The following is an 11,637-nucleotide window of genomic DNA, read 5'->3' on the forward strand; positions in this document are numbered from 1 at the left end:
ATGATTAGGTTCTCACCCCTACAGCCTTATCTTTTTTAGAAAACGGAGGAGAAGTCTACAAAGACCTTTCTGAGTATTTTGGTTGCTGTATCTATTTTAGTGCCTTAGTTATTATTTTTTCTCGTTATTATTATTATATCTTGTAAAGAGGGATAGGAATTGTAATGAGATATATATGATGTTTGGGATGTTCCTTGTATGAAGAAAAATGCTCCTATTTTATTATTAAGTATATAGAAGTCATCGTAATACTTCTCGATATCAGAATGGCGCAGTCAGAAGCGTGATATTCTAGTAGTAGGGGTGTTACAAGCAAGGCAGTGAAGCCACTCGGCTGAGACTTGGTAAACAAACTATAATCAGACTTTGATTGCGAGTAACCAGAATCCAATAGAACTGTCTTCAATTTGGCTGAGTTTGGACACCGAAATTATCTTGTAATTGAAAGAAGGTATGTATAATGCATTCGTCAAATACAAATTTTTTGAAAAATTATTGTTCCAAACTTCCAATTGTGTTGCTGAATGTAATAGTGTCATCTGGCAGCCGCACTACAATTGGATCAATTTTATGATATGTTTGAAATCATCAAGAAAGTATGATACATGGTCTGTAGCCTTAGTATCAATTACCCATGCAATGCACTTATTGTTTGAATTTGTTAGTGTTTTAACACTTGTTTGAATTGAAGAATGTGTACCAAATTACTTTGATGAGGTGGTGACTGTGATTGTGTCACAATTTGGTCAGTACTTTGAATGAGCTTTAGCTCATAATTGCCCAAGAGTGCTATAAAGCTTGTCTTTGCTCTGCAATGAATCCAGATTTGACAATCCTACTTCCAACCAGCTGGCTACTGAGTTTTTTATTTTCTTCCTCAGTTTCTGTTGTTATCATTTAGTTTACAGTAACTTCTCCACTATTCATTTGCTTCAAGTGTGGAGGATAACCATGCTTACTGTAGCATGTTTCAATGTTGTGTCTCAACTTTCCACAATATGCACATTGCACCTTCATACCTTGTTCCCTTCTTCCTTGAGTTCTTCCTCCTCTACCACTTTCTCTCTCTTTGTTTTGTCCAGATTTTACAAAATTTAAGGAAGAAGTAGAATTGTTTACGATATGTGAGAAGAGCAACTCATTTCGAGATTGTATTTCTTGGTGGGTGAGCATGGCAAACACATTGTTCAAGCTAGGAAAAAGACTCATCATCATCACTTGTGATCTCACACATGAATATTGATCATTTAACCCTCTCAAAAACCTGGTTATTCGATCTTCAGACCTATGACTCCTTATTATTACTCCTAACTCACAATTACAGGTTATGCCACATTGGCACACTGGAATTCTTCTAAAATTATCAAGCTCTTCCCAAATTGTCTTTAATCTTATGTAGTATGAAGTTACATCAAGATCGCCTTGTCTTATGGAATACAATTCTTCTTGAAGCTCAGCTGCTCTGTACCTATGACCCTAGTGGTATCGGTGCTCGAGGTCATTCCAAATATCACTAGCAATGTTGTTCCATATCACTGATTAAGAGATACTTGACTCCAGAGAAAGATTAAGTCAAGACACTATGTACGTATTACACCTTTTTCAAGATTTGAACAAGTTATCGCTCTTTTTTAGTTTGGTTATCGTTTCATCCACGAAACCAAATGTGTTCTTTGGTTCCAACGCCAACACCATTGCTCTCCTCCAAGCTCCATAATTTTTTCCATTTGAGATCACGTTCGTGATCAATACTCCAGGATTCTCAGAAGGATGAAGATAGTAAGGGTTTGAAGAATGTAAGTCTTATACCAAATTCAAAAATAAGGTAGAAATCAGATTGTTACCTCGACTCAATTGAGTTTGCAGCGCAGTGATTTGATTAAGGAAGTAAGCGATGCTCTGCAGATCGACGGTTGCTGCATCAGGTGAATTTTGGTTGCTATGATTAGGTTCTGCCATTGATACTCGTGCTAGATATTCTCGATTTAGACACTGAAATCTCTAAATTGTATTGAGAGACAGCGATCAAGTCGTTCTTCTCTCTCAACTCTTTTCTTGAATCGCACGCTACTCACTTAGAGTCTACGCTCACCGCACCATGATAAATGGTGCATTGTTTGTAGTAAGAGCGTGTGAAATATTGCAATTAGAGAAGAGGAGAGTGAAGAAAAGAAGTTTAGATGTATTGAATCGCAAAATTCAACTACACTGTTAGTGTTACTTCCTTATATAGATACATAGATAGGTGCCATATTAGTTGGCTTCTAATTAACTACAAATTACTAACAGAAATTGACTCATATTAACAGCTAATAGAAAAGATTCTACTCCTAACTACTAGTAGCTCTCTTCTTTCTACAATCAGTAAATTGTTAGTTCAAGTTGGTTAGCTGGTTCTCTTATAAGTCAGGTAACATTCTTCGCCCAGGGGGGAGGGGGTCGTTGCGGGGGAAAGTGTGCAGCGCGGGAGAAGACAAACGCGACGAGGAGGGGGCATTGCAGCTCTGGGTTTTTAGTTTTTACGGAGGAAAGGTTTTCTTTTATTACTGCAGAGGAGAGGTAACTAGTTAAAATCTGTGTTTAAAGAAATTTTTAGAATTTTATTTAGGATGTGTTAGTGTTAAGAAGATTTAAATTTAAAATTTTGAATTTTAATTTAGTTATTCTGTTTCTTTAGATTTGTTTTTAAATTAAAAAAAAAAGACAGTAAATCTATTTGGATGTGTTTGTTTTAATTTTTTTTAAATTAATGTTTAAAAAAGCTGAATAAAGAATAATATTTAAAAGATATCTAGTTGGACAGGGTTTGTTTTGGGCTAATATCAAAATTAGTCTTGAAAAATATATTTTTTTAAATTTATTTTAAAAAAATTATTGATCAAATTAATTTAAATATTATAAATTAATTATATTTGTATTTTTTAAATTTTTTAAAAATAAATTTGAAAAACAATTTATTTTTCAAAAGTTAATTTAACTATTAATCCATTTTGTTTTGTTTTGTTTTTTGTTTTTATGTTTTCTAATCTCTAAATCTGGCCTATCAATAAGTGCATATACATAAATATATATGGCCTCTAATCTCTATATATGCTATGCAGCAGAAGTACCTCCAACTGATTAATTAATTAATTAACAGAAATTACTATGTAGCATGTGTTTAGACAAGTAGTAAATTAATAAATAAGTAGGGTTTCATCTTCGTATGGATGAGAGCACATTTGGATTCTCAAACAATCAAACTTATTAAGAGGTCAGCTAATTCGTTATGCTGAAAAATATACCATTGGGATTTTTTTCGAATATAAATTATGAAAAATATTTATTTTCTCAAAATTTATTTTTGAGAAATAATTGTTTTTTTTAATTTATAATTAAAAAAAATTCTTAAAGAAGCTATATTTATTGTCTGTGTATTTTTGTGTATTCTTATATATTGTTTGTAGATCTATATACTCTTTTGGAGACGATGACATAGATTAAAAATGTGTATTTTAAGAATTTTAAAAGAGAATTCGGAGGAGAGTACGGCGAACTTGCTAGTTTTTAGAGTTTGCCGTGGGTGCGATAAACTTACTAAAATTAAAAAAAAAACGTACATTTCAATAAATAAAGTTCAGAAATGAGTTTTGGAAAAATAAATATTTTTCATAATTTATATTAAAAAAAAATTCCATTTTATTGTTGATAAAAGATAGCTGAAGCTATTTTTTTCTTAAAAAAAAAAACACACTCAAAGACAAATTAAAATATGATTAATTTAGTTCTTTCAAATTACGCTATCCAAGATTGGATAATGTGCTTGAATGAAGAAATTTAAAATGAATATAGTATTTAAAATAATTTATTTGATATATAAAAGTTATTTTTGAGATTCCTGTGAAATTTATCACATTATTTTGACAATTTAAAAAGAAAAATTCAAATCTCCTATAATAAAGAAAAAATTATAATTTTCTCCTATCCTATCTTAAAATTTTTCCCTAGAATATTAATTCCTGCATTATATTTTTTCTTTTTGTCTTAATATTTGATGACGTATTCCAATTAAAAAATTACCGTACTGCAATTAAATTAAATTTACTTTGTATTTCGAAGTTTTTAAAAGCTTGTAGTTTTCCTTCCCTTCAATTTCTCTCTCTCTCTCTCTCTCATATTTTTAAGAAAGGTATATACGATAAAAATGAGTCTAATTAAAAAAATCAAATATTTCTTAATTAATATTAGAAATTTTTTATTTTTATATTAGTATCTGCTTTTTTTAAATTTAAATTTTAAAAATTTTAATTTGAAACCGAGAGAGTAAGTGAAAGAGGGACCTTTGCATAATGAATGGTGTGTAATTTTGTATAATTATTTTAACATGTAGAATGGTTGTTATTTTAATTATATTAGAAGTCTAGAATATAAAATGATGTATCTTTGTTATTTTAGCGAGTTAAGAGCTCATATTTAATTTACCAATAAATTATAATTCAAATGACATCATTTTTTAATCTTTAAAAAAATTTCGAATTCAAATCTCATCCTAATTTAAAAAAAAAAATTCATATTTAGTTTTTGCCATTTGTTTCGCCGAAAGAAGACACATATATACGTACAAATGTACGTTGGTACGTACAATAAGGGGACCAATGGTAGTCAGACACGCAATTCCAATATTGTTGGCATTTCCAGAATCAACCACCAACAATTGAAAATGCATTATTTATACTATTGCATCTACGTCGTTATAATTTGAAAAGGAAAAAAAGAAGGAAATAACTGAGTTAAAACAAAATTAGAGTCCTAACTTTTATAACTGTATTAAACTTGGTTAGAAGTACTGCTGTTCTAATAAATAATGAAAAGTGTTGTGCATGTTAGAGACGGTTTTCATGAAGTCATCAAAGGTTTGCAGAGACGTCAAAATACTAGCTAGGTGATGATGCCATATCATTGTTGACATGGCATAGGAAGGAGCTGAAAAAATATAGTTTATATCTTTTAGTTGACGCCCTCTGCATGAGATTAAACTCGCCCTTTGGGTATGTTGGTTGTGGCTATGACTACAAAAGAACAAAAAAAATATTCATACATGCATACATAAAATACATAGGAGCATTGTGGAAATTGCACACGTACTTTCTAGTAGGGACACTCATCCAATGCAAGGACTCAGTTCTCAGAACCTTAATTTCTCTCAAACAAGCACATTTAATTTTTTTTAAGATCATCATCGTCACATCATATATTATATATATTCAGGTCTTCAACGGCAATGGCAATGGCAATGCCCCCCAAAGTCAAAAATAAGATAATTGCATGAAATTGATCATCTTCTGTGAGCTTATCCCCTTCCAAACTTGCTCCTGCTTTTACCTTCATTACCCAAGCCATGCATATATGTTTTCACTAGGCTTTGGTTTCATAAATTTCCATGAGATTTCCCAATACTTATATGCCTAATCACACATTAGGATTCAATTGTATCCCATCACTTCATTCTGTTCATCGGCTACTCATCTGGATGAAGAATTGATTCAACAAAAAAAGCACCAAATCCAAACATATTTAGTATAATTTGTAGAAAGAGCAATCAATAATTAAGCTATTCTTAGACACTTAAATTAGCTATATATAGCTAGTTTGCAACTTTGCATTATCCATGAAAATAGGGAGATAAAAAAGGACAAAATAAAAGAGGCTTACCCGATGATCTATCCAACCGCAAGTGCCAAAGAATGCAATGCAATAGAGTTGCCTAGTTTCTAGAAGACAATAACGCAAAACAAACTATACACTTAGCTTGTTGCCCTGCCTACCAATCTCCATGTTCTTTACTTATTGCCTCAACTTCTCTAGCTATCTGAATATCTGAAGGCCATAGGATTTGAGAAGCAACCTTGCATGCAAATCGAGGGAGCAATGCCACAACTGTTACAAGCAAAATTGTTATCCAATATGTTGGGGAGCACGCTAGATGGTAAATAGTCCTGTAAATGAAAATCATATAATTAGTTAGAGATATAACTATTTATGTCCTCATCCTATCCGATTAAACTTTTGGAAAAAATGGTTTCATAACAGATATCAATCATATACTAACCAGTAATTCGGAAGGAGAGGTATAGAGTCCAATACTATGAGGCAACCATATGTAATGAAAATTGAACCCCATACAGCAACATGCATGATCAATATCCAACCATTAACATCCATAGCCAAGTGCACGGTTACAAGGATAACAATCGCAATTGTCCACAAGCTGCCCAGGCTCCAAATATCAATTGAGCTGTTCTGATAGGTCAGTACTGGAATCAAGAACACAACAAGGCTCTGCCATAGTGTGTCAATCATTGTTAACCAAAACAATCGAATATTGTAAGCCTCTTGCCGGTGACCAGCACCATACAGCTTCGGATACTGCAACAGAGTCTTCTGACTCAAGTCTTTGTCCATAACACCAACAATCACGGTAGGTATTGATGTGTATATCACGGAGTATAATACACAACTCCACTCTGTCAAGGCAGAAGTTGTAGAAAAAGCACTGCACAGTATATACCTATAGACAAGGAAGACAATGCCATTAAAGTCATTCTACAAAAAAGAAATACCACCCTAATATGGATATATTATACTTTATTTAGTTCTCAGACTATGGATATGTAGTTTCAGGATGGCACCAAATAAAGTAGTTAAAAGAAAGAAAGAACTGATTTTGTTCAAAGGGCCTGTAATATCCAAAAGAGAATTATACTCACCAAAATAGCATGAAAACAAAGACAGCATTACGGTAGAAGTTGTAAAGAACTAGATAGCCAAGACGCTGATAATTCCAGTGACCATGAACCAGTAGTAGTTTTCTCAAGAACCGAAATTGACCCATTGCAAAATCTGATGCCATCACTGCTTGGCGCCCTTCCTGGCCACATATTCCAACACCAACGTCCGCCATTTGGATCATTGACACGTCATTGGCCCCTATCCAAGAAAATAGCCAAAAAATAAGAACATGTATGATGTGATCAAAAGTTAATACCAGATTATATCTGAATTTTGAATGTAAAAGTGGAAACAAGGCTTGTAGAAAAGAAATTACCGTCTCCTATGGCTAATGTCATATCATCTGTGCGGCTCTTAATAAGATTAACAATTCCTGCTTTCTGCAGGGGTGCAACCCGGCAGCATATCACAACCCTACAGGCAGTTGCAAGGTCGAAAAGCTGTTGAAAAAACATAAACGGAGAACAAACAATAAATATGTTTATGATGAACAAGTTTGACATACAGTATATTTTTCAAATTAGAAAGGAAAAAAAAAATCTAATAATCTAATCTTGCCTCTGATTCTGCTTCCTTCTCCAAAATATAAACCAAGCTGGTGCCATCAATTATGAGTGCCATTGGAGCTGTATCTTCTTCTTCTTCCTTTCCTAAATCAGCAATGGTTTTGCACTTGCCATTCCCCTGTCCTTTACCCGAAGGTCTCACACCATATCTGGCTTTAGCTTGAACCAAGAGATCTCTGCAATGAGCCTCGGAATTGGCATTTATGATAATCTTGTGCATATCTGGAGTAAGGAGTTTGCAGGAGACACCAATTGAAATGGCGGTTTCTTGCTTGTCGCCGGTTAGAACCCAGACCTTAATTCCAGCTTGTCTAAGGCACTCAATGGTATCAGGGACACCCTCTTGCAGCCTGTCTTCAATCCCGGTAGCTCCAAGCAGCTTCAACTTGCATTCAATGAGGGATGCTGCATGGCGCAATTTGATAGCCCGGTCGTACAATGCTGTGCTGGCTTCTGCATAGGCGCTTTGCCACGCCTCAAGCTCTTCCTCTGAGAGATCTCTTGAAGCCAACACAAGTGTGCGCAAACCTTCCAAAGAATACTCATTCAGATGAGTCTGCGTCGCATGCCATACACTGTCCTTGTCATTTGCCAAGATGCTAAGCATGGAAGTATCTGCGCCTTTAACTAACACCTTCACAGCATTGTCCGGAAACCGAATAACAACAGACATTCTTTTCCGCACACTGTCAAACTCATGCATCCCCAGCACTTCCAGTCTATGCATGCAAATACAATTGAAGCAAAACATCAAACATCTAGACTGCAACCAAAACCAAAACCAAAAACCAAAAGAGAACTAGTCTTTATTCTTTACCTGATTTTTTCACCATTTTTGTCAACAACAACATGTCCACTTGTTCTCTCAAAAAGAGTATAACCGTATGCAGAGGCAGCAGAAACCAGAGCTTGTTCATCGGGAGACTCTCCCTGGTAATCAATGCTGACTACACCATCATCTTCCTTGGAAGGCTTAGAACCATTAACAACAGGGATCACAGTGTTACAAGCAGTCAACGTGATGAAAAAATCGTGAGCAGCAACTCTTTCCTCGCTACTTGGATCTTCTTCTTTCTGCAACAATGTCATCAGATCGTAATCGATGGGAATTTCAGATTTGAGCTTCCATCTTCGTTTACTTTTAACTGCTGCAGTGATAAAATATAGCATTAAATTGTCAATGCAACACACATTTAAGATATGAAGTTCCATAAACAAATACAATACAAAACAATACCAGGAGGCACAGGCATGGAGCTTCCGTAATTTTTTCCAAACACACTAGCTTTCCGGAATTCCATTTTGTTTTCTGTGAGAGTTCCAGTCTTATCAGAGAATATATAACGTATCTGACCCAAATCTTCATTTATATTGAAGGACCTGCACTGGAATCTTAATCCACAAGAAGAATCATGCATATCCATGTCTTCCACCATGAAGTAAGACTGTCCCACACGAACCAACTCCATTGTAATGTAGAGAGAAATCGGAATCATGATCTGAAAGACAATAACGGAACTGAGAAAGGAGAAGAGTATTTCCATGGGTATGCCGTAGTATCTATAAACTTGTCCAAAATGGGGGCCAAGGTTGAGGTATGTCTTCCTGTAGTAAGGCAAGGTCTCGAGCTGTTGCTTGTGGCGAACGAGCCACACGGCCGTCCCAAGGGCCACGGCGGAGCACATCACAAAAAGAAAAATCGAGAGCCAACCGGTTTCTCTATTCATGTATATCTCCAGCTTGCTTCTCTTGGGAGGAGCAGCTGCACTGTTGAGCATTGCTTTTGTTTCCTGTCCAGCACACACCACCACTCCGATTAACCAGTCAGTGTTCTTCAACACGCAACCCCGAAGCACGATGTTGGATTGGTTCAGCGGAATCTTGTTCCCGTTAAACTCCATGTTGGCTGCAAACTCATAGATGTTCCTGTTAGGCTTCTCACATCTGATAACTCCCGTGACTCCACACGATTCTGACGTCACTGCCGTAACCGTTTCTTGCCTCGCAAACCTTGTTTTCAGGTTCGATTCTCCGTCCAGATTCATGGTCTGAATGTAGGCAATCCCACTCTGATCACTCGTTCCTAGCAAGACTATGTCGGCCGGGATCATCTCGTCGGCGGAGATCTTAACCACGTCGCCGGCTTGTATTCTGTTCCATTTCTTGGGGCGGAAGTTACCATGTTCCTGAAGCACGAGGCAGTCCCGGTTGTTTTCGAATCGATCGGAGCGGTGCTTGCGCCAATCCTCGTAGCCATCTTTGATGGCGGTGACACAGAGGACGAAGAGGAGGGGGAAGAGAGAGGCGGTTCTTCCAAAGACAGCCAATGGAGGAAGCTGGTTGAGAGCGGCAATGGCAAGGAAATAGAGATAAGCAACTCTGTGGAACTGAATGAAGAGATTCTTAGGCAAGAAGGTAAGCAAAGTGTAGCTGCTTGTTCTGATCTCGTTCCCCGTGAACTCATAGTTCTCGTTGGTTCTCTTGGGATCGTTTATGTACACAGACCTGGCATTGGCTTCATGCACGTAAAAGCCGTCATCGAACTGCCCGCTTTTGAAGCGACTCCGACTCCGATGATGATGATGATGATGATGATGATGATGAGGTTTACTATTCTCACATATTTCAAATGGCAAGAGAGAATTCGAATGCGAACGCCGATGCGAATCCATTGGCGTTCCTTGACCCTGCTCCTGCCCTTGCCCTTGCCCTTGCCCTTGTCCCTCCTTCAATAGAGGGAAACTTTCCACTGCATGGCCTTTAGACAAATTTACCAACACCGATTCGATTCCGATTCCGAGGACATTGCTCAATAACGTGAATAATCGACGAAGCTTTACATCTAGCATGAAACAATGCCCGCCACCATGGCCTTACATACGTTTATTTAGTTTGCATTTTCTTTAATTATGATGATGAATGATGAATGATTGAATGATGTTAATGACAATGACAATGATAATGATAATAATGATAATAATGACGATAACGAAGAGCCTTTCAAGCTACTCCCCTCCCAGAACTTGTGTTTTCTGGTTCAGCAACTCAGAAGGCAAGCCTCCTAAAACATAAAATGGAGGAGAAATAAATAAACATGTGAAATGATGGAATGGAATCCAAATACATTCAAGGAAAGAAACAAAGAGAGAGACAAAATGATGAAATCAAATTGTAGGTTGGTGTTCGTACCTGAAATTACAAAAGCGGTTGGGAGGGGAATGACAAGAAAAGGGGTATGGGGCGTTATGTCAGAAGAGAGGTTTGATTGAATGAATAATGCATAGAGAAACAGAGAATATGGGATCTGCTCACGTCGTCTACCTAATTACCTTTGCCTTTCAAATGCAAACCAAAAATTATATTATTTAAAATTAATTTTGTGGGTCCAATTCCAAATCCATAAAGGAGATAAAAAGAAAAATTAAAAAAATAAAGAAGAAAATGAAACGGTTTCTTAACTCTTATGAATAGATGTAATTAGTAAGTAGAATCTAGAATGACAGCTAAATTGACATGGAGGTTGGAAATGAGACAAAAGCGGAGAACCACGCATGATTTGTAATTGCATTTGCATATCTGCCTGCTTACTAAGCTCAGCTCACTCACCAGTAATATCTATCTGACCCCTTATAGTTACAACTTTTGTGTTATATATTGTGTATATTTTCTTTCTTTCTTTTTTTAAATATTAAATTATGAAATTTCTACTATTTGAGCTAGTTTAGCTGGAAATTGATATAATTGTATGGAATTTTGATGTGAATATTTTATTATTCAAAATCTGAAGGTTGGCAAGATTAGGGAATAATTAATTGTTAATTGATGATTGGTTTATGATTGTTTGGAGTCCTTGACGGTGATTGTGTGTCCACAAGACGAATGTGGTGGGAACGTTGAACATGTTAGGGCTTGCAAAGAGAGTTGGAGCCAGATTCTTGCTTACAAGCACCAGTGAGGTTTATGGAGATCCTCTTCAGCACCCTCAGAAGGAGACTTACTGGGGCAACGTTAATCCCATTGGTAATTTTCTTAATTTAATTTAATTTCTTATTTCCATACATGTTTTATTGTTTAAATTTCGCTAAAAAATCTGATTTGTACAAATTAATTAGCATTTATTACATATACTATATACCATATTTGGCGACGACAATACATGAGATTTCTGTCTGCATCGCAATAGCTTTTTTCAAATTTTTGTCTCCAAGAGTCTATATATTTTATATTTATTAAAAAAATTGAAATATAATATATGATAATTTTTATTTTGTTTATTAAAATGGAAAAGACTTATTTTGAATTG

General features: G+C 35.7%; 1 protein-coding gene and 1 long non-coding RNA gene across 3 annotated transcripts in view; one reads left to right on the forward strand and one right to left on the reverse strand.

Annotated features, from left to right (window-relative positions):
- Positions 1 to 11,332, forward strand: part of LOC110268686 — a 16,636-nt gene extending 5,304 nt beyond the window's left edge. Inside the window, exon 3 of the long non-coding RNA XR_002357041.1 lies at positions 11,051 to 11,332. This is a non-coding gene — a long non-coding RNA (uncharacterized LOC110268686). The remainder of the gene's footprint in view (positions 1 to 11,050) is intronic.
- On the reverse strand, positions 5,083 to 10,668 carry LOC107626784 (phospholipid-transporting ATPase 1-like). Of its 2 annotated transcripts, none has more exons than XM_021115375.1 (9): positions 10,524 to 10,668; positions 8,572 to 10,395; positions 8,152 to 8,479; positions 7,327 to 8,053; positions 7,085 to 7,208; positions 6,747 to 6,966; positions 6,089 to 6,547; positions 5,692 to 5,975; positions 5,083 to 5,505 (listed from the first exon to the last, which is right to left on the reverse strand). In XM_021115375.1, exons 2-8 carry the CDS (start codon positions 10,181 to 10,183, stop codon positions 5,801 to 5,803), a joined length of 3,645 nt encoding a protein of 1,214 aa, XP_020971034.1. In that variant the 5' UTR covers positions 10,184 to 10,395; positions 10,524 to 10,668; the 3' UTR covers positions 5,083 to 5,505; positions 5,692 to 5,800. The 2 variants fall into 2 exon arrangements, with proteins under 2 accessions (XP_020971034.1, XP_020971033.1); XM_021115374.1 differs by having other exon boundaries at positions 8,152 to 8,482; positions 10,524 to 10,667.

This window comes from Arachis ipaensis, chromosome B02 (genome assembly GCF_000816755.2).
Source record: "Arachis ipaensis cultivar K30076 chromosome B02, Araip1.1, whole genome shotgun sequence".
NCBI lineage: Eukaryota > Viridiplantae > Streptophyta > Magnoliopsida > Fabales > Fabaceae > Arachis > Arachis ipaensis.